This window comes from Giraffa tippelskirchi, chromosome 2 (genome assembly GCF_054371585.1).
Source record: "Giraffa tippelskirchi isolate mGirTip1 chromosome 2, T2T-mGirTip1v1.2.pri, whole genome shotgun sequence".
Classification (NCBI taxonomy): Eukaryota; Metazoa; Chordata; class Mammalia; order Artiodactyla; family Giraffidae; genus Giraffa; species Giraffa tippelskirchi.
In genome coordinates this window covers 169,412,250-169,435,204 of record NC_137276.1, presented here as the reverse complement: position 1 = coordinate 169,435,204, position 22,955 = coordinate 169,412,250, and the positions used below count along the sequence as shown (strand labels likewise).

General features: G+C 41.6%; 2 protein-coding genes and 1 pseudogene across 11 annotated transcripts in view; 1 reads left to right on the top strand and 2 right to left on the bottom strand.

Moving 5' to 3' along the window:
* Positions 1-22,955, bottom strand: part of HGD (homogentisate 1,2-dioxygenase) — a 42,465-nt gene that overhangs the window by 15,855 nt on the left and 3,655 nt on the right. Inside the window, exons 2-7 of one of the 2 annotated variants that reach the window (XM_081571880.1) lie at positions 20,149-20,220; positions 19,272-19,360; positions 14,762-14,867; positions 3,584-3,643; positions 1,858-1,949; positions 385-419 (exon numbers count right to left, since the gene is read on the bottom strand). In XM_081571880.1, the coding sequence (XP_081428006.1) occupies positions 385-419; positions 1,858-1,949; positions 3,584-3,643; positions 14,762-14,867; positions 19,272-19,360; positions 20,149-20,220 (454 nt within the window). Of the gene's footprint in view, positions 1-384; positions 420-1,857; positions 1,950-3,583; positions 3,644-8,670; positions 8,796-14,761; positions 14,868-19,271; positions 19,361-20,148; positions 20,221-22,955 lie in introns of those variants that run through there. The other variant, XM_081571881.1, reaches the window with a different exon arrangement.
* GTF2E1 (general transcription factor IIE subunit 1) overlaps positions 8,464-22,955 on the top strand; it is a 156,533-nt gene continuing 142,041 nt past the window's right edge. For 3 of the 9 annotated variants that reach the window (XM_081571868.1, XM_081571877.1, XM_081571878.1), the window contains exons 1-2: positions 9,045-9,149; positions 20,164-20,294. The gene's annotated coding sequence lies outside the window, so the exon portion shown is untranslated. Of the gene's footprint in view, positions 8,494-9,044; positions 9,150-11,227; positions 11,262-16,770; positions 16,966-20,163; positions 20,295-22,955 lie in introns of those variants that run through there. The other 6 variants (XM_081571872.1, XM_081571869.1, XM_081571870.1 and 3 more) reach the window with 4 other exon arrangements.
* LOC145538933 (protein transport protein Sec61 subunit beta pseudogene) lies at positions 15,163-15,599 on the bottom strand (annotated as a pseudogene).

Sequence of the window (22,955 nt, the reverse complement as noted above, 5' to 3'; positions counted from 1 at the left end):
ACTTTCCATCTTCACGGTTTCATGAAAATTTGTATTTATATTGCAGATATCAGTGACAGATGATCTTTACTTGGGTAAGTTTGAAGGCAAATAGAGTTATCTCAGTAAGATAATCACATGTTGATTTTGCCCTGTATTTCTTTTAAGTTGCCCAGAGCTTGCAGATCAGAAGGGAAATGAGCAAAGACAGGGAGACCAGGAAATGGGGTAGGGGCTTGAAGGTACACGGACTCTTTTCCAGACCACTAATTGCCTTTACACCTCAGTATGTAGACTACATTAAATAAGACAGATTGAAAGGAAAGTAATATGTATACAATTAAAAAGCAGCTTATAACTAGGGATCAGTTACCAATGAAAGGGTCTGAAATCTTTAAAACTCACCAATCAAGAGGTCTCCATCTGAATTGTAAAAACATCTGAAACATATAGAATAATTCCTATGATTTTCTGTTTCAACAATGTCCAGACAAATTAATTCACTGCACAAATTATTGCTCAGTAGATAAGCTGTGCCAGGCTTAGTGCTAGGCATAAAATGATGAGCAAAATGACCTCATCTCTGCCTTCATGGAGCCTTAGAGTCTAGTAGGAAGTCAGACTGCAATCCAACAATTACAGAACCATCTCATAAACTGTAATGGCACCATGAAAGTCAAGTTCAGGGGACTGAAAGAATAATGGACCTGATCTAGTCTGAAGCGGCAGCCAAGGTTTCCCTGAAGAGGAGATGTTTGACTTGAGATCTGAAGAAATCATTTGGCAAGGACTTGGGGATGGGAGTGATGTAGAAGAACATTCCAGGCAGAAGGCTGCTCTGAGGCAGGAAGGCGGATGGAAGGTAAAAGGAACTGAATGAAGGTTAATGTATTTAATAGCTCAAGTAGAGAGAGAGAGAGGAGGTGCCTCATATTACATTGAACTCTGAAGGACATCTCTAGTGTCTTGTCATAGGGCCATGATCTTGGCCCTGATTCATGGGCTCAGAGAAGTTAAATGACTTGTCCAAGGTCACTCAGCCAGGACGAATGGACTGGGCTTTGAACAGAATGGTCTGGTTCCAGAGGTAGTGAGCAAAACTGTTAGGATACTCTGCTTCCCAAAGAAAAGGGAAAAATACCTTTTATATGTAAGTTTTTCTGATTGAAAAAAAATCTAATATGTAAGTTCTCCTATTCAGGATCTTTAAGCTTACACAGTGACTAGTCTGTCAGTTTGACCTGCCACCTACAGATAGTCCTAATGGCTGCTCAGGTAGTATGACTTCGGACTCAAGAACAGCCCTGGGGAACCTTAGAAGTTAAGGATATTCTGACGCAAACCTGGTTAACGTCTAAATGCTTCTTGGACTACTCCAGCTTTCAGTGTCCCATTATTCCTTTTCCGCTTGCATTGTTATGTGACATTCTTGCTTCCCAGGTGGTGCTAGTGGTACAGACGGAACCCACCACCCCACACCCCTACCCCCTGCCAGTGAAAGAGACATAAGAGACACAGTTTCAATCCCTGGGTTGGGAAGATCCCCTGGAGGAGGAAATGGCAATCCACTCCAGTATACTTGCCTGGAAGAATCCCATGGACAGAGGAGCCTGGCGGGCTACAGTCCATGGAGTTGCAAAGAGTCAGACACGACTGAAGCAACTTAGCACACACGCACAGGACATTCTTATTTATGTCACAGGAGTCAGTCCAGATAGAAATGCTCATTTATTGTCATTATTCTTAAATGTATATTAAGATTGCTCTGGGGTTAAAAAAAAAAAAAAAGCAGTAACAAAAACAACCACCCAGCCTTCACCTTCTGGGCAGCAGCTCTTAGGGAAGGGGGCTGACCTGCTGTAGGTCTGAGCCACTTACCTATTCCCCATGGAGGTGTTACAGAGGAAAATGTGGACAGCAAGCCCATTGTTAGACCTGATGTCTCCAGCTCCACACAAGGTGTGCAGGCCCTGGGAGAGACCCACACAAGAGGGAAAGGTGAATGCAGCCAGCCCTCCCCTAGGTCCCTGAGAATCAGAGGCAAATTCTATTCGGGTCTTCCCTTTGGGACCAGGCTGCCTATGGGGAGCCTGGAATTGACTGACTTATGTTTTGTAGATGGCAGACCACCCTCATTGCTAGGCATGGCCCTAGATCTGGATTGTCTTAATGGCTCCATCAGAATTGACCTTAGAGAACATCAATTCATTACTTGACGTTTTATCAGTGTAGTGCTTAAGATCACCCTGAAGTGGAGTTTCCTTTGGAGGTAAAATCAGGCATCTAGGAAGCTTGGGGAGGAAGGTTGCAGCATTAGGGCCCAATGAATAATCCTCAGATAACACGTCACTACGTGGGCAGCTGTCTGCTTACCAATAGGGTCAGCCCTAATCTTTCCAGAACAGGGTAGAGGAAAGTATTCTGACCAACTGTAATCCTCTGCTAATAACCCACAGTCCCAAAGACCTTCACACATGGGCCTTTCTGAAAGGAGGGAGCTCTGCTCTCCAGATATCCGTAATTCACCCAGGGTGAGGGATTTCTTTTTGTATTTTAACTCATTTTGCAAGTTTGGGGCCTATTTAAATGAGTCTTGCACAGGGCTTGGAGTATTTAATATGGATAAAGAATTTAATAGGATACAAACAGTTTGGCCTAAGGCTGGGTACCTGGACTCTTCCCTAAGTAAGCCATGGACTAAGGTTGGTCTGCAGAACCCTCCCCTGGCTTCTTTGAGCCCCACTTCCTTATAGCTCCTGGCCTTTCCCCTACATACGCTTTCTCTGAGTACAAATGTTCTAATACTCCCAAGCACCTGTAACTACCAAGCAGAACTTCTAATCATCATTGTGCTAACTGAAGTTGCCACCCTGAGTTGATGCTATTCTAATCTAGGGATCCATTTTGGGGAGTTCATGACCTTGGATGAGAAAAAAAATGATATATGTATTTCTCTAACCTCTGACTGAAATCTGTCATTTTCTTGAATTAATGTGAGTGAATGTAAGCAACAAACCCTAGTGGTTTTAGAAGTACCTGTAACAATATAGTTGTTTCAGATATCTCAAAATATCATTTATGCTCATGTATTTAATAACCATGGTTATTAGTTCTTTTCATAGACCTTGTGATTTAGTGCATTAAAAAGGCAGCATATATATTACTCTAAAGCAAGCCAAATTTGTTATTTGAATATTTTTATCATTGTATTTCAATATAATTGGCTAGTTTGTAATTTTAAGTAATTTATTTTATGCATTTAAAAACACAGGCTTCCAAACAATCAAAGGAGTCCCTGGAACAAAAAGGCTTAGAACCCCTATTCTAGCCAAGAACAAAGAAACCTGAAGTCGGTAAATGCTCAATTTCCACTGGCTGTTTGGAGATGTTGTAAATAGCTCACGAGTGCCCTTTGGTGTCAGGGGCCATATGGTGCTGGTAAGTAAGACATCCCTTGGCCAGCCTGGAAGGCAGAGGCAGGTGGCGCTCTGTCTGCTGCCTGCCTCCAAGGCTGCTTCTGCTTGGCATCCAGCCTGAAAATGGCTGTATCACCCACCATGGGAGAGAAGAGAGTGGTGGGCAGGCGTGGATAGTATTGACTTACATTCACGAAGTCCACTTTCTTCTGAGAGGCTTTTGGAATCTCAAATGGTTTCCATCGCAGCTGGGAAAAACACACACACACACACATACAGGAAAGTTATTTCAAAAGGGGAAACCATAGACTTTCTAAATAAATCGCATAAAAAGGACAGCTGCTCCCTCTGTGAGGCTCTGACGACTTGTGATTTTGCTATTTTCAATTTAATAATTATCCATCATTTCCTTAAAGGGGCTCAGTTGGGTTCTGTGTGGGTATGCAGGCTGGGTGTGTGTGTGTGTGAGAGTGTGTGTGTGTGTGTGTGTGTGTGTGTGTGTGAGAACGTTTAACCTATATGTATACATACTGTCTTCATTCCTTAGCATTTTAAATTACAAAAATATAAAAAAATCATTGCTTCCTATTTCAGCCGCTATTTCTTTTAACATTTTGCTCAGGCACATCAGTGAGTTTTGACTGAGCTGCTCTTTGCGCTATTTATAATCTGCTCCCTTTCCTGGTGTGGCAGCCTCGCTATGTGGGCTCCTGACACTGCAGGGGAAGGTTCTAGTTCTTACTTCCAACCCTTGGAGTTTTGCATTATTTCTTTGAGAGAAAGAAAAAATTGAGATTGCTTTTAGTAAGTGCAGTACCAGGTTCAGTTTCTTCACCAAACCCTGTGCTTGTCCCCAGGCTGCCTGACAGTTCAGTTTAAATCACAACAATCTTTAATTTAATAATGAAATGATCTAAGCAAGTGGGAAATAAAATCAGCAGGTCTGAGCTCGATGAGAAGTATCAGCCCAGCACTTATTAATCAACTTGGCAGCAGGCCTGACCCAGGCAGGTTGGCAGCCGCTAGCCCCAGCAGCCTCAGGACATCTCAGGGAGGGACCTACACCCCAAGGGCCGGCTCCACTGGCTGCAGTGCCTGCTCAAGGCAAGCCAGGCTGGGCCTCCAGGAGGTCATGGGGTTCAGCTGACTCTGTAGTCCAGAGAGGGAGCCGGTTGGGGGAGGAAACAGCAAGTGGAAAAGGCGGCTTTGGGATGATCCTGCCTCTCTGATGCACACAGTCAGACAGCAGCCTTTATTTCTTAAAGGCAAAGCAGGATCGTCACATTCTAGGACTACCTTAAAAGAATGTAAGATGTTGATTTGAAAAACATTGAAATCATGCTTCAGAAAGAAGGAAAAGACTTAATTCCACTAAAGATGATATTTCAGTTGTGGGATCTGAGAGCAAGAATCTAGGAAAGGGTTTCTCCTCTCAGGCACTATTGGCATTTTGTGTCAGATAATTCTTTGTTGCGGAGGCTGTCCTGTGTACTGAAGGATGTCTACCAGCATCCCTGACCTCTGCTCACTGGATGCTGATAGCACTCCCCCAGTTGTAACAGCCCCAAATGTCTCCAGACATCGTCAAATGTCACTGGGGGACAAACTTTCCCTGGTCGAGCACCATGGACATAGGAGGATATTCCCCTGACATCAGCCAGGGCCAAAGCTAAGTGCTGCTGGCTTATTGAGGGAGGTTTTGGTCTACCACGAACCATTATGTGCTGCTCCCTTTTTAGTAGCAGCACGGAGTTTGTAACCCAGGAAGACTGTCTGGAAGATCATACAACCTAGAATCCTGACTCTAAGAAAAGTCATCATTCTAGATTTCCCAATGGAAAGGATTTAGTATACTTGGCATATCACAAACAATGATAAAGATCCCAAGGCGGTTCTGATAAACCCAAAACCCAGAAGAAGAAGCCAGCTTTGGGTCTTCTTCAGGCAAGAGTTTTGGTGCAATATCATGTTGAATGTGGGGAGGCAAATTTGAGGAGAAGATAAACAGGAAGAGGCCCTGGAGTAGAGAGTGGAAACATCTCCTGCTAAATGCAGATGTTCAGACTAACTGCATGCTGTGGAGCAGAAACTCTCTGATCCAAGGCCAGCCCAAGGGCACTGTGCACTGGGTTGACCCAGGAGACACGGGTTCTGTCGCTCCCTTTGTTCCTGTTTATTCTGTGACTTCTGGAAAGTAATTTCATTCTTATTAACTAATTTAAGTCTATAAATTTTTAACAGTTTATTTTATTCATACTATATATTATTGCTAAAGAGCCCCCACCCTGTAATGCAATTATTAACATTTCAAAGACAATGAAATCCATTGAAGCATCCAATACAATATCTTGACTATCACGGATATTAATATATTTGTACCGAATGATAGACTGAATGAGCAAATACAAGACACTGAGAACATTGCTAATATCTCAAAGAACAAGACTAAAGCAAATTTGTGAGACTTTTGGAAGTCCAATAACATTCAGGCAATAGCTAGCAAATTGAAAATTGTTTTTAAAAGTCCAAACATTGTTTCTAAAATATAAGTCAATTCTTTATACGTGTGATAACCCACAGTTTTTCTAAATCCTTTCTGATTTTCTGTTCAGTTGTTCTATCAACTCTTGAGAGAGAGGTGTTGATGTTTCCCACTATAATTGTGGATTTAATCTGTTTCTCCTTTCACTTCTATCAATACTTCACATATTTTGCAACTGTGTTCTGCAAATTCTACTGGAAAATAAAGTTTTGCTTAGTATAAGTGAGGTGGTCAAAAATAATTTGAAAAGCATCTTCAACAGAGACTAAAGTTAGAAGTAAAAATTCTTTCAATTTATCAAAGGAGAAAGAGAATCCATGGTAACATTTAATGATCAGGATTTGAAGTTTGTGCTCAGGGATGTAAATGAAACTAGAGAATTGGACTCAGTGTTTCTAAAGTCAGAAGATTGGGAGGTGTACTGGATGATCTGAGTGTCACCAACCATAGTTGGTTTCTTTGGTTCACTGAGAGTCCCTCCAAAGTTGCTCTGGACTCAACTAAATTGTATGAGTTGGATACTCTCAAAAACATTGGTGGATTAGAGGTAAACATATTGTTAGAAGTTGGTAATATCTATCCAAGAATTTGGAAGTAACTTGTAGATGCAGTTGTGATCACAATGTACAAACAATTGTTAGCAACAGCTATGACTAGGTGAGGCTCAGGGTAATTCACTACAGAGAGTTTCAGCCCAGACTAGAACAGATGGGGGAGGGAGATAAAATAAAACAGTGGCTCATTAAATTCTTCAGAAAACCTAGAATTTGAGGGAAATGGCAGCATAATTTATGTGGTGAGAAATCAGGCTTTGTGTGACTTGTTGGAGTTTTTAGAGGTAATAAGCAAGAGCATGGGTAAAGAGAATTCAAATCACTGTACTTTGTTTAGACTTCTTCTGTTTTTTTTTTTTTAGTTAATTGTTTAGACTTTTAAAAGTCTTTCATGAGAAGACAAAAAAAGATGAACTAGCATCATATTTGGATGACATTTCTTCATGGACAGAAACCTGGATACTTGACCTTGCCCTTGAGTGTAAAGCTAAGGGCTTTATATCCCTTACTCAGCACCCAGCATAGAGCAAGGAACATAGTCGTCACTCAACAAATAGTTGTTGGATGACATTTGATTCTCACAACAACCTTCTAGGGCTCCCATAATTATTATCTCCCTTTTATAGTGACAAAACTATGGTTTAGAGCAGTTAAATTTTCTTTACTAAAAACTGATGCTAACAATCTCTCAGCCTCCTTTAGTAATCTAAACCCTGAGCCCTTTAATCTCAGCCTGTCTTGATCTGCTTCCAAAACCATTCATGATCTCCATGGCTCCTGAACCCAGGTTTTGGCTACTTTTAATGGCCTTGTACTTGGTCTTCTAATCTGGGCCCTTATCTACTGCTCCTCCAGGGCTGAGTTGCCTTGGCCTAGTCTAACTCCTGGGACCCAAATCCTGCTAAGGTCCTTCAAGGTCAGCATTCCTGTCCAATCCTTGTATGTTCACTTATTCAAATGATTTATTGTCCCTGTCCACATGCCAGGTTTTATGCTAGGTACCAGAGGTGAACATGACAGTCTCTGCCCATGGACAAAGAGAAGACCCTGCAATAAGGGCACATTATGATAGAAAAACAAGGAAATGGGTAACTGGAAATGATTTTGGAAGAGAAATATAAACAGGAATGTTCCCTCAGGAATAATTCCTGGTGCAGGGCATATTTAACATTCTTACACATGAATAATAAAAGACACACACAATAGAATAATCTGGTTTGCAGATAGCTCCAACATCTTTTCCAAGGAATTAAGTGCAAGTTGATGGAGATGTACTGTAAAAAGAGCCAGCATGCTGTCTAAAAGGGTTGAACAGGGCAATGCGCACTGTGGTGTTGGCAAATGTCAGTGAATACATTTAGAGAAATGCAATCTAGTCTATTTATAGGAGGATGGGATTGAAGCTATCAGGGAGCTTCTTCAACAAATACTTGTGATTCTACTGTCTGGAAGAAGGCATATGCTGGGTACTGCAGGTTGTAAGAAAATGAAGGAGACATAGATCTTACTCTCAAATACTCTGAGAAAAATATGAAAGAGTTCAATGAAGAAAGTAGTATTTAAGATGAAAGTGAAAGTGAAAGTCGCTCAGTCGTGTCCAACTCTTTGTGACCCTATGGACTATACCATCCATGGAATTCTCCAGGCCAGAATACTGGAGTGGGTAGCCTTTCCCTTCTCCAGGGGATCTTCCCAACACAGGGATCGAACCCAGGTCTCCTGCATTGCAGGCAGGTTCTTTACCAGCTGCGCCACAAGGGAGTTTTAAATTATGGGTGAGATTTGGATGGGTGGATACTTGTGAAGGAAGTAGAGAAAATTCTAGGTAGATGAAAGAGCATAAAGCACCAGGCAGGAAAATTTTGACTATTGTCCTAGGATGGCGAAGGTTCCAGGTTGGCTGATGGTTAGAGGACATGGAAGAGTGAAGTGTTTGAAAGGTACAATAGTGAACCACCTGTCTTGGGAGTCTGCATTTGATTGGCTGGGCAGTGAGAGAGAGGTAAGAGCAGAATTTAAAGATTTCTGAGTAATAATTTAGTAAGCTGAGTCTGGCAGTAAGGTGTAGGAAAGGGTGGGAAGACACATGGATCAGTTAGGAGGCCCTTATAACAGTCAGGTAAGAGGAAGTGAAGTCCAAATCAGGCGGTGTTAAGAAAAGAAAGGAGAGTATAGATACCAAAGACATCTTGGGAGCAAATTCTACGGCAATGTTTCTCAAAGTGTGGTCTAGAGCCAATCTGAATGGAAATCGTCTGGAGAGAATCCTGTGTATCATCCCAGACCTACTGAATTAGAATCTCTGGGGTGGGGGAGTCTAAGGAATCTATGTCTTCAACAAGTCACCTTGGTAACTTTTATGTAGATGAGAATCATCATCTTATAGACATGGCACATAATTCAAAGTGAGAGGAGAAAGAAATTTTCATGATGACTCCAAGGATTGGCTGGGCAGTGGGTAGTGGTGAGGTAATAGCAGGTTGAGTGTGAAAGAGCAGTTGTGTCATTAACAGATCTAGAAAGCCTGAGAGAAAGGAAAGTCTAGCTGGGACTATGATGTCTTCAGTATGGATCCTGTTGAGATGGGACATATTCATGGCAATGTCCCATATGGGTTTTGGAGTTGCAGGAGAGATTTGTAAAACATATTGTAGAGAGGTAATAGTTAATGTCATGGGAATGAATGATGTTTGTTAGATTTTAAAAAGTAAAATATGGGAGATGTGGAAGACAGTGAGAGGAAGATGAAGCAGATGATAGAGTGTAAATGAGGTTCCACAGTGAAGGCAGAATGGCTTCCAAATATGACTGTTGGGACTGACTTCCTGAAATATGGCCTACAAGTTACACCAAGTTTTGGGCTGGAATTATGTTGGGTGAAGTTAGATTTCTGCCTGCAGAGATGTATATATGTGGGGAATTTGGGTGATAGTAGGAAATGAAGTGGGCTAGAAAAAACCCTATGCTGCTCGAGGAATTCCTCTTCTTAGTTCACCAAAGCTGGGTATTTCTTACCAACAGCAATTAACCATTTGCTTCTAAGGCAAAGAGAGTCTGATAAAGTGGGAATCACTAACTGGTAATTGGAAAGAAAATGGAGGAAGCAGAGGGTGAATTGAGTTGAACTGTCTTCTCCTCAAAATACCTATGTGCGAGTCCAAACCCCTACTACCTTAGAATATAACCACATTTGGAGATAGGGTCTTTACTTTGAAGTGATTAAGTTAAAATGAGGTTGTTGGGGTGGCCCCTGACCAACCTACTGTGTCCTGATAAGAAGAGGAAGTTCAAACACAGAGACGTTCAGAAGGAAGACAACATGAAGACACAGGGAGAAGGTGGCCAACTACAAGACCTCAGAAGAAACCTAGCTGCCGACACCTTGATCTCAGACATCTTGCCTCCACGGCTATGAGAAAACAAATCTGTATTGGTTAAGCCACCCAGTCTGTGGTACTTTGTAAAGGCAGTCCTAGCAAACGAATAAAGAGGGGAGGGGCCAATGTGGGCAATAAGAAAGAGAAGAAAAGAAGATAAGAAAGACAAGAAGGACGAGGAAAGGAGCAGCAGGAGAGTAAGTACTTCTTTATCTCCCAAGAGGGTGATGGAGACAAGGCGGAGACAAGAAAGTAGTTCAGGACGTTGGAGATGGCCTGTTTTGCAGGTTTGCATGATGTCATAGAATACAGGAAAGGACAGAGATCCAGGAAGAAAAGAGGCAAGTCAACTATTCCAGGTTTGGGGATATTGAGGAGAAAAGGGTTGTGTTTAGCCATGGATGATATATAATAATAAAAGTGGAAACAATCTAAATATCTGAAAATAAAGGAATTATCTCATAAACATGTACTGGGTAATTATGCCACATGAAAAACTATCTACACTCAAAGAGTTTGAAAAGACATGGGACAAAGCATAAAATATGATGTTTCCATTAAAAAAAAACAGAATGTAAAATTGTGTTAGAGCATGACTGTGCGTGCGTGCTAAGTCACTAAGTCTTGTCCGACTATGCGACACTATGGACTGTAGCCCGCCAGGCTCCTCTGTCTGTGGGATTCTCCAGGCAAGAATACTGGAGTGGGTTGCCCTGTCCTCCTCCAGGGGATCTTCCCGACCCAGAGACTGAAACTGTGTCCCTTGCACTGCAGACAAATTCTTTACCACTGAGCCACCAGGGAAGCCCTTCTATGTTATACAGTATGACCTTATTATTTATGTATTTTATATATAGTAATTTGTATCTGTTAATCTCAAATTCCTAATTTATTCCCCATCCAGCTTGTTTTCTAAGTCTGTGAGTCTGTTTTTTTGGCATGATGCATGTTTTCCAGGATCTTAGTTCCTCGACCAGGGATCAAACCTGAACCTTGGCAGTGAAAGCATGGAGTCCAAACCGCTGGACCACCAGAGAATTCCCTGTTTCTGTTTTGTAAATGAGTTCATTTTTATTGTATTTTAGATTACACATGTAAGTAGTATAATAATCTCTACTAAGTGAAGTTAGACAGAGAAAGACAACATCATATACTTTTTTAAAAAAATCATTAATTTAAGAGTACTCATAACCTCTTTTCTGTTCCTTACTTGCTCCCTACAGAGACTTCTGCTTTGCTCATTCCCACTCCCTCAATCCTTGAACTTCAGTCTCACCATGGAAATCAATGTTTTGTGTGTGTGTGCGCATGCATGTGCTGTGAAAAGTGGATGAGGACCTACTCTCTGACATTTTCTAGTGGCACAAGGTATGGGGAGACAGAAGCAAGCCAGGTACTTGTAGTCCAGGCCTGAGTTGCTTGGGAAAGATAAGAGCTTGGGAAAGTGATGTGAGAGGGTTGGAGTCCAGGGAAAATTGGGGAAAGAGCATTTTAAAAAGTGTTGCTGTGGGTCATATACTGGACACTCTTTAGTGTTTTCAGAAGCAAATGAAGATTAGGATTATTTTTGATTACTTTTGGTTTCTGACTGCATGAGACCCCAGATCTTATTTATTTACATACATGTGCAAAGAAGAAGACTGGAAAGAAAGAAACCAAAACATTGGAAGTAGTTAACTCTGCATTGGTGCGATTATTAGGCACTGACACTTTTATGTAAGTTTTGAATAGAACATGACTTAATAATAAGGGGCGATTATTGTTGTTTAAAGAAAGTATACATATTAGTACTTTCAATAGAGTGATCTGGGCAGGTTGTATCGCAAAGGGTTAGGAGTGAATAGAGGTGATAAAGTGGGCTTAGATTACTTTCTCAAGGAGTCACTATGAATAGGAATGATGGGCAAAAGCTTAAAGAGGCAGGAAATCCAAGACATTTTTGGTGGGAGGGAGTTTTTACAATAGTGAAACCTAAAGAATGACAAACTAGACATCAAACACTCTGTAAGGATGTATTGTTTTGAAACAGTTATGATAATTTGTGTGTCCTGGAGGCAGGGAGAGTTTTATGATGTGATCTTTTACTAGCTTTGAAGTATTTCTCATTTGGTCCAAATTATACTGGTTGAGATCTAATAGGTAATTTCCTCAGCTGAGGCTTAACTGGGTCAATAGTCTGATTTTCCAACAGTCAAGACATTAGGGCTAGGGCTATAGTGATAACCAAGATAAACTTTAAAGGCCTCTGACTGGTAAAGAGGAACTCTGATTCAGGAATGCTAATTGAAATCTGTAAACTCACAGTTAAATTGGATGTATATTTGTTTGTTAAATTCTGGGATTCCAAAAGTTAGAGGAAGGTGCACGATGCACAAAATTAGGCATATTTCTTATGTGAGATATTGATGGTTTGGACTTATGTCCACAGCTGAATCTAAATATAGTCAAAATTTGCATTAGTTCTTAGGTGATTAATTAAATATACACTAAAAGAAAATGAAGGCTTGGAGGACATCATTTCCATTCTTCCTTGGAGGGAATCACAGATGATGGGTGATGATAGCATATCCCAAAATACTCCCTTGGAGGAAACATTAAACAACTGTCATGTCTTCAAATGCTCAGAGATGACTGATACAGGGAGTCGGTGAAGCTGATGAAGCATTGGATTGGGTCTGTGACAGGTGAAGACATACCTACTGTACAGGTTTGAGCTGAGAAGACTGTCAGATGGATACCTAAAAATAATTTTCTCAGACTTTCTCGGTAAGAGCCTGGAGTACATATTTGGAAGAGGTTGTGGAGGATAGGGGGAGTGATGATTGCAGATTGGTGTGGTTAATTAATGAAGCATAAAACTGGAAAGTGATATTAACTTGTCAAGAAGGTGTAAACAAAAGACAAAAGGATAAATTTTTCAACAACAGCCAGGGTGTGTATCAGGACAGGGGAAGCAGGGTGGCAGGTGTAGATTACAGAGTCGGAGGAGGATAAACCACCTTGTTGATGGAACTGGTGTCCAACCAACACAAGTATGGCTCCACTGTTGCCCACACAACCACATCTAAGCTGATGTACATAGATTATCGAGTCTTAGATAACTGTGTGAATGATATTAGCAGCAGGCACAGTGGAACTCCCCTTTTCACCCCATATACCATGGCTGATAGTTATCTTAAGGGTCCCACGATTTAATTCCCAAATATCTGCCTACGGATTTTGCCTGTAATCCTTCTTTTAATTAATGCTCAATGGTTTTCAAATTTAGCTCAATGGTTCTCAAATTTAATGTACATAAGAATTACCATACATAGTAGCACACACAAAACCACGTATCTTATACTTTATGGGGAGTTAAGGGATTTTTCAGAGATGATTTGGTTTGAACTTGTTTTACTTGCCGATTTTACAGCTACCTTGTTGCTTTGTATAATATGAGATTTGGCTCCACGCTAAGAGTTGGACACAACTGAGCGACTTCACTTTCACTTTTCCCTTTCATGCATTGGAGAAGGAAATGGCAACCCACTCCAGTATTCTTGCCTGGAGAATCCCAGGGACGGCGGAGCCTGGCGTGCTGCCGTCTATGGGGTCGCACGGAGTCGGACACGACTGAAGCGACTTAGCAGCAGCAGCAGCAGCAGAGAGAACTATCAGAAACTTAATTGGGGATTCTCTTTGCTGAATAAGAAAAGAATTAGAAAACTTACTGTGGTTCAATTACCTTCTCAACTTTCCAAAACAAATATCCAATAAATGCTTAATTTCTGTCCTGACCATGAAGCCTTTAGAAGTATAGGTATCCATCCTTTGTTTTTGTTTTTTTCCTAATATAATAGAATCCTGTTATTAAGCCATTGGGTCTATTTATTAATCTAAAACAAATGAGTATGACCATTGTAACTGTAAAGGAGAAATTGGAGAATTTGAGATATAACCCGTTGAGGAGTCAAGCAGATTCTCAGAGAATGAACAGTAACTTGACCGCTCAAAGACAGCGGGTTAAGTAGAAGGCCAGGGAGGTAAAGCTAGGTCTGCTTTCCTTTCTGCATTATCCTTTTGTTATCAGTGACATGTACCTAACTGCTGCTGCTGCTGCTGCTAAGTCGCTTCAGTCTTGTCCAACTCTGTGCGACCCCATAGATGGAAGCCCACTAGGCTCCTCAGTCCCTGGGATTCTCCAGGCAAGAACACTGGAGTGGGTTGCCATTTCCTTCTCCAATGCATGAAAGTGAAAAATGAAAGTGAAGTCACTCAGTCGTGTCTGACTCTTCGTGACCCACGGACTGCAGCCCACCAGGCTCCTCCTTCCATGGGATTTTCCAGGCAAGAGTACTGGAGTGGGGTGCCATTGCCTTCTCCGATTATAGCACTGGGTGTCTCTCATTACTGAAAGCACAGTACATAAATGATATGCAGAGAGAAAGCCCATTTGTCACTAGACCAAAAGAAGGAAACTTTCAGGCAAGGAATGGAAATTTGCAGGGGACAACAGATTTACAGAATTCAGGTCAGACAACAAGCCTCTCATCTCTATATCAGAGGCCTCTTTTCAGATAGGTTAAGTGTTGAACGTGTTTTCAATATTCTGTGGTGAATTTAGGTGAAAATCAACCAGTCTACAGATGTGTAGATGTATTTTCACCAACCTATATAATTTCCATTCATTCACTTGGGCACTCCTGAAGCTAGAAAAATGAAAGGTTATACACATACAGGTGCACAGACACAGTCAATCACTTCCAAAATTCCTACCCAAGTTTGGGCAAAGGAACAGATACATTGTAGCACTTATTTTAAAAATCTAATTTCTCAAAGACCCAGGTTAGACTTAAATGTTTATATTTAAGGCTTTGGATACATGCTGTTCTCCAACTCATAGGACCAGGTTACCTGGTTAGGATCAGGATCAACTTCATCCCAGTTATGAGTGATGTGGCCTTGGTCAATGAATTCAAAAGGCTTGTGAGAAACTGAAGGTAGAATCCTATACAGCCAGCTGTGGGGAGGAAACAAGGACACACAAAACTTAGGGTGATGTTATGGGTGATGCCCAGACTGTCTCAGGAAGTACCTCAGGAAGACACTCAAGTCCACAACGATCTGTGGGCTTTAATGTGAGATGCAATGACACAGCCTCACTTCTTTTTTTTTTTTTAAATGAATTAAAAAGTTTATTAGCCATAGAAAAAAGATTGATTCTTTAATTCTCATTAAGTTCTCTGTAAAACAGTAAGCTTACAGAAAATTTCTTCCTCATGAACAGAAAATCACTATGTTTTTGGTCCAAAATATGTTGGGATTTTTTCCTTTCTTCTTCAGATGACAGACAGATGGATGTAGCCGAATCTACGAAGGAGTGTACTTGCCCCAAATGCGCAACATAAATACAGAAGCGATGAACAGAAGACTCATAACCAATACTGGAACAGGGCCCACTTTGAGCCCTGGTGAATCCTCTGTGTAGAATTGCTACATCCCCCCAGTGCCCGCTGAGGTCGTACGGCCTGTGCTCCTTGTTCCACAGCTGGCATTCTTCCTCTGCCGGACGGTGGATCCTGCGGCCCGGGCCGCCACTGCTTTGCTGGGAGAGCGCCCTGAGGAACCCACGTTAGCGCCACTGGGGGTCGGGCCAGGCATATTGAAGACAGGAGGGTGGCAGGGAGCTGAAGTCAACTGCAGAGGAGTGGTAGAGCCTCGCAGCCAGAGAAACTAATAACCCAGGTCCTGCCCGGAGACCTGCTGGCAGGGCCCCCCACAGCCTCACTTCTTAATAGCCACTGTTGCCCATAGCCCTGCCTCTTCTCACCTTTCAACTCTACTCATCAAATGGAGAGTTGGAGGCTCTAGCCCTTGGTTGTTTCCATGCTGGCAAAGAAAGAACTGTCTTTCCCAATGACAACTATAAAGGAAGCGAAAGTACCTTGAGGGATATCTATGCAGGCAGACCCACAGGAAAACATTAGCTTATATATGTCATTGGATTCTAATCTTTGCCCTGGCTCTAGCAAGTGAGGACAATGAAGCCCACACAGTCTGAGACGATACAGGTGGTTTCTTTGTCATTTTTGAAATATTAATCAATTTTGTTACTTAAAATTGTAAAATTAATTCATGCCAGTGCTAAAAATAATTCAAGCAATTTAAAAAGTCCCAAAAGGTAAAAGACTTTCTCCTCTAATTTCTCCAGCGTTGATTCTCAGAGGCATTAGAACTGTTTAACAATTTTCCTATATATTGTTTCAGATGTTTCCAATGCATAATAAGCAAAATTGCCAAATTGCTGTACCACTTTAGTCTCACAACAATAATGTATGAGAGTGGCTGATTACCCACATCTTTACAAATATGCAGTATTATGAATAATTTTGACCTTAGGTGAAAAATGCTATCTCATTTTTACTTTGAATTACCTTTATTTATGAGTAATGTTGAGAATCTATATGTTTATGGGCCCCTTGTAATTTTTCTGTGAATTACTTGCCCAAGTTCTTTACCATTTTTCTATTGGGTTGTCTTTTTTTATGATAATTTGTAAGAGATTTAGGAAATTAATACATCTGTACTCTAAAATCATAAAACTATCCATATCTTCCTATAGCATGTTTATAGCTTTGTTTCAAGCTTCGCTGGTGACTCAGAGGGTAAGGAATCCATCTATAATTCAGGAGACCGGGTATGATCCCTAGGTTGGGAAGATCTCCTAGAGAAGGGAATGGCAACTTACTCCAGTATTCTTGCCTGGAGAATTCATTCCATGGACAGAGGAGACCGGCGAGCAGACTGTGAGCAGACAGAGCAGACTGTGACCCATGGGGTCACAAAGAGTTGGCTATGACTGAGCGACCAACACACACACATAGCTTTGTTTCAGTAAGAGATGATCCTAATGAAGGAACCCTGAAGGACACCAGGAGGAGAACCATCCAGAAGTTGAGAGGGACACTGAAACTCCCTAAGAGGGACCCAAGTCCTTTCAGAGGCTGTTACCCTGACAGAGTACAGCAGGAAGAGGAATACCACCTGGGACAATGGAAGATTAGACCTGCTTGACCAGGTTCTGCCCCTTTAAGCCCCAGGACCGTCTACTTCAGGAGGTGGAGTTGAGCTGGCCTCAAACTGAGTCATTCGGGAGATCAATCAAGATTTGTTCAGTTTTCTTGTGTTTCCTCTAGCTCTCGGTGAAGTGATTTCAGACACTGGACTTCAGAGCATGAATTATTAATAACTATGCCTCGCTAGCATCTAGTAGTACACAAAATTGAGAACACGTATGTGTATCTTAGAACAAACTGTGAGATCCTGGGCAAGTTTTTTGAGTCTATGTTCCTCATCCTTATCTCCTAGGATTGTTGTCAGGATTTAGAGTTTATGTACCAAGAATGCCTGGTAGAGTAGGTGCTCACTTATTAGATGTGTGTTGAATTGTATCTCTGTCTACCCCATCATCTAGGTTGTTATGATGGTCCAGATTTTCCACATTCTGTGTCCTGGCTTTCACCTTCTCAGGACTGAAAGGATCCGCTAACTAATCACAAAAACCAACTCCTGATAGATATACTCTCTGATAGTTTTTGGGTGGGGGTAAGCGGTCCCGAACTCTGTGGTTTAAATGAGTAGTGACTAAATGTAGGAATACCAGGCTTTCTCACTTATGGATGGGGTTGGCTCCATCTTCCTCCTGGGAATTTTGAGTATTTTCAGAAAACTCTTGTGGATACCTTTGAAGAGTTCTAGACAGATGGGTGAACCATACCTAGTGTCCTTTGTTTTTCAGCCGAGTTTGTAAAACTCCCCAGGCAGCACTACATTGCCCTGGACAGAGATTTAATTCTGATTCAGGGAATGGTGCCAGCATCTTAATGAAATGCCAACAGCTCCTTTTCAGCCTCCTGGAACAGAGCTCTACTCCCGCTGGCTGAAGATATTGCTGGATAATGGGGACAGGCAGCAGAACTCAGAGTCCAGGTGTTCTGTTAGTGAATGGGTCATAAAATCAAGAACATAGCCATGGAGGCCAGGTTGTCATAAATTAGAATGGACAAGAATTGTCTGTGTGCTTACCTTACCTTGGCTATCTGGGCTTGCAGAGAGAGAGAGATGATTAAATAGTGATAGAATTAATCCTGATTTGACAAGTATGGGAAACTATCTCTTCTCCTCTTCATGTGCAAATCTAGTGAGAGAGAAGCAATATTGATATTGATGTGATAACAGCACCTGCCACTCAATTTTTTGACAGCCTCTTAGGGGTACCATGTATTAAAGGGAGACACTCTGCTATTGTGGCAATAATGATGATTATGGTAATTAATGTTAATTGAGCACTCACCATGTACCTGGCAATGTGCTAAGGACTTTGCATACATTCTTTCCTTTAATCCTCTTCAAGACTATGAAATAAGTACTATTATTATCTTTTTTACAAACGAAAAACCAGAAGGCACTAAGAGGGTAGATGACATGCCCAAGGTCACACAGCTGGAAAGAGAAGGAGCCAGGATTTAAACTCAGGAGGCCTGACTGCAGTATGGGCATGATTAACCACTAAGGGGAACAATCTATCGTTTGTGTGGTCCATGATGCTCTTGTACTCACTGTCTCATTTACTTCTCAGGAAGACTCTCTGGAGATAAACCCAATCATCTTTCACTAAGCGATACAAGATTGCCTACCCGCTGCCCTCAACCTCCAATATAAGTAGCAGCCCTCTTTGCCGATACCCTCATCTGGTCTGAAATTCTTGCAATTGGACACTGCTTGTTTAAGTCACAACACTTAACTGCCTCCCCAGATCACAACATCTACTGTATCTTATCTGCCCCGTAGGAGTTAACCAAGGGAGTATGTTCATTGACCTGGCTTGTAGGACATGGAACATGACACATTGTGCTAATGAATGTGCTGGTTTCCAGCAAAGGCAAATTCCAAGGAGAAAAAACCTTATTAATTCAAACCACAAGGGGCCATAATACATGACCTTTCATCTAACCCATGCTTGGATTATCCAATATTTTCATCTAAAAACATAATACTTCTAGTCAGCTGAGGAAGATATTGCACTGAATCTCCTGTAACTTTGAGTTAATCAGTAGTAAAAAAAAAAAAAAAAAAAAGTAAAACAAAATTGGACAATTCCCAGGGGAAGGCCAGACTATGAGGAACATTTTTTTCTGAGTACAAGCAACAGTTTGTAAATGTAAGTAGACATGTCTGTTTTCTAGGCTCTATGCAGCTGTTCTCTCCACTTCTTCCAACAGTCACTTGATTCTAGCTGGAGATGAGATTCATCTTTCCCTATGATCCAAGGCACAGCCCATAAGAAGCAGGATTTTGGGCAGCCCTGGGAGGTTGTGGCCCAGGTATAGGAGGCAGAATTAAATACGAGTTATAGCTCCCATACCTTCTTTTATTGGTGCTCCGTGGACAAGTGAAAGCTGATCCTGAGAGCTGCTCAGCATACAGATTGTAGGGGCAAACTTGAGGATTATTCTAAAACAAAGGAGGCAATAAATGACATCACTCCATCAGAAATGTATTCCACCTTCCCATGAAACAACTCACTGTGGGGAATTCTGGCTTGGATGGGGATGCTCCGGGTCACTTACTGCACATGACCATCTTCAACCTGTATATGCTTCTTGTAATAATGTTTTAGGTAACTTATTGTATAAAATTTATAAATTATAACCTATCTCACCTTTCAGAAATATCCCAATGCTTACATATGAGTAGATTTCTTTCTATTCTTACCCTCCAAAATGGGGATCCTATGATATGTGTAGTGTTATTAATAATTAGCACATTAAAAAAGAGGAAACAGTATATCACGAGCGTTTTTTATGCCATGAAATAGTTTTCAATTTTTTTTGAATAATTTTTGTTTGCCATAGTTTTTATTGTAACCAATACTAGTGTGAACATCTTTGTGTACACATTTTAAAACAAGGGCTGATTATTTTCTCCTCATTGTCATATCTTATGCTGTTCAAAGAAGTATCAGAAAGTCCCCTAACCCTGAACCTGGGGGATCCTCCTGAAAGCCCTACAGTTAGCCTTACTTATTCTGGGGTAAGTGTTTTGCCATAGGTAGCCATCATCCAACTTTAACTTTTGTATTATTGTTATTCAGTATCCCAATTGTCTTAACAATCTATAAAACTTTTAGACAGTTCACAGGCTAATACAATAGCCATGGTGGGAAGAGGCACTTGACCCGAGGGCTGGTCATACATTCCCTTAATTCAGAGTTCTCTAATTAATATTTTATTTACTCATACCTGTCCTTCTGGCAGGGCACCTGGGCAGCGAGGGTCCTCTGAGGCACACTCATTCCCGAATCCAGAAATGTACTGCATGTGACAAGACACAAAGGCCACCATTAATGGGACTTAAAGAGTATTCTGCTATTTGACAGTCTATGAAGGTAAGAAATTTCTATATGGACACGTGTTTATGTGTCATATTCTATACATCATATCTTTGCTATGTCTTGGCATGTGACTCATTTAGGAAAGATAATTTCCCTGCGTGAATTTCAAGGACCCACAGTTGATTGGGAGAAGAGTGCTGGATATTGCATGGACTCGCCACCCCTAGCTGTACTTACTTAATTGATTTATGGGCTTGTTCTTAATTGTCCCACTCCTAGAACAGGTTCTTTAATTCTGGGTCCATCAGGGAGTTCATGAGAGGGGAGATGGCTCAGGCTCAACTCCAGGTTAGTAAGATCTTGCTTGCCTAGATAGAAACTTCCCTGAGGTTGGTGCTCCACTTTCCCTCCATACACTGAAACAAGCAGCTACAAGGAGATGTGTGGATCCAATCTGACAGCAAAACCCTTGAGAAAAAGCCATCCTATCAACCTGGCTGCAGGCAAAAGCCTATACCATCTGGCTCACATATAGAGCACTTGTATATATGCTTGCATCTATGTGGATACAGGAAAACAAAATTTGAATATATGGGTGGCCTTCAGGAGAAGGGTCAGACCGGAATCTGTCCTCAGTGGCCCAAAGGAGTGCATTCTGACTGCCATCTGTTTACTTTACGTTCAGAGAGAGGAAAAGAGAGTTTCTCAAGAAAGTGTGTAGGTCCCCTGAAACTGATTCTGACAACACTTAATATACCTGTGAGTTCTTGTTCACTCTCTGGCTTTTCTGCTAGTTTATAAGCTCCATAAAGGCTGGAACTATGGCATCTTGTTTACCTCTATATATGCCTTGTGCCTTGTTTATAGAAGGTACTCAATAGACACCTATTGTTTTAGTTTTCCTTTGAAGCCTATGCCAACGCAAGAGTATGTATCCTGCTCTAAGTAGGTGTGTGTGTGTGTGTGTGTGTGTGTGCACGCGCGCGCACACGCGTGTGCTAAGTTGCTTCAGTCGAATCCAACTCTTTGTGACCCCATAGATGGCAGCCTGCCAAGCTCCCCTGTCCGTGGAATTCTCCAGGCAAGGATGCTGGAATGGGTAGCCATGCCCTCTACCAGGGGATCTTCCCGACCCAGGGTCGAACCCACATCTCCTGTGTATCCTGCATTTGCAGGCAGGTTCTTTACCACTAGGGCCACCTGGGAAGCCCAAGCAGGGTTAGGACGCAACCCCCCACACCCTTTTTTCTAACTTAAACATCAAAAACGACTGTTTTCTTCCCATAGTTGTTCCTTAAATGTACTTAGTTGTTTATTAAATGTACTTAGTTTTAGCCCATGAAAATGAAAGTGCAGCCTCACTCAGTGAGTGAAATACCACCATCTGAGCACAGTCTCTAAGAGATATAAGAAGGATGTAAGTGGGTGGAGGATAAGCCCTCCAGAGTTCTCAGCAGCATGCAGAAGGATGAGCTTGATGGAATACACCTGCACGTGTGAGCACCGAGCAGGGCAACAGCTGCCCATACTTGGAAGGAATATCAAATGTGAAATGTTAGAACCTAGAAAGCAATGGAAGTGAAATTATTCCTTTTGCCTCCAGACACAGTATTTTTTTATATTTGAAAATTTATCAGCACTAAAAACAGCGAGTTATATTACACACAGATTGGTTAATAGCAGTGGCATGCAGTTTGGAATGATTTCTTTGGGGAAATGGCAGAGACCATCCAACATTATGACTCTCCACTGAATACAATTTTCTTCTCGCTAAATGAACCTCGTGCTCACCATCAAGAGGATTGAATCTGAGCTGCTGAGAAATGGTAATGACCCCAGATTATCTTCAGCTCTGTGGAATGGAATTTTAGACCAATCTTGACTGAAGCCACAGGGTATCACAGTGCCTTCACTTTGTTCCACTGCTGCATTGTTTCTGCAAAGGGAGGCAGGCAGATCTGAGTGCTGAGTAAGACAGCTGAGGTTTCTGGCAGTTGTGGGTAGGTTTACTCATTAACCTGCTTCATTCTTTGCAACTGCTGGCCTCAGAGCAGAGTCCAGGGTTATTTGTACATTGGAAACAGAGGAAAAGAGACTTACTATGTGTAGTTTTAAAGTATTTGCTTCAGACTGCTTTAAAAAATAGAAAAGAAAGTAGAAAGAACAGCTGGTGGTTTGGAAGGGAGCCACCCAGCTCGGAGAGAGGTGTGAGTTCTGGATTGGCTGAAGAGGAGGGTGGAAACTGCTGAGTCATTCTCAGACCAGTTGGTTTTCCTAATCCCCTGAGAGAAAAATTACAGATGAGTTTGTTGAGCTTTAAATATCATGTGCCTCACTGCTGGACGTATCAGAATGGAGGAAGCAGTGTTCTGTAGCTGCTTTCCCAAGGCTTTGAGATCAAGGACAGAATCTGAACTCTGCTCATATCGGCTGTGAAAATCCAAGCTTTCAACCCCAGCTGATTCAGTGATTATACAAATACACCCTAAAAAAATAAATAAATAAATCTGACATTAAGTGTGTGTATTTATATGCTTTCTTCAATCTGGATTTCTGAATAATTTTATCCAACATAAAAATATGATTTTGTTTCCTTCCAAGAGAATTAAACACATCCTTTCTAAAGAACAAACGACTGAACTCCATGTAATTTCAGTAGCGTCAGTTCTTTGGCAGTTCCCTAGTGTACAGATTTCTAATTCTCACTTGGTCCCC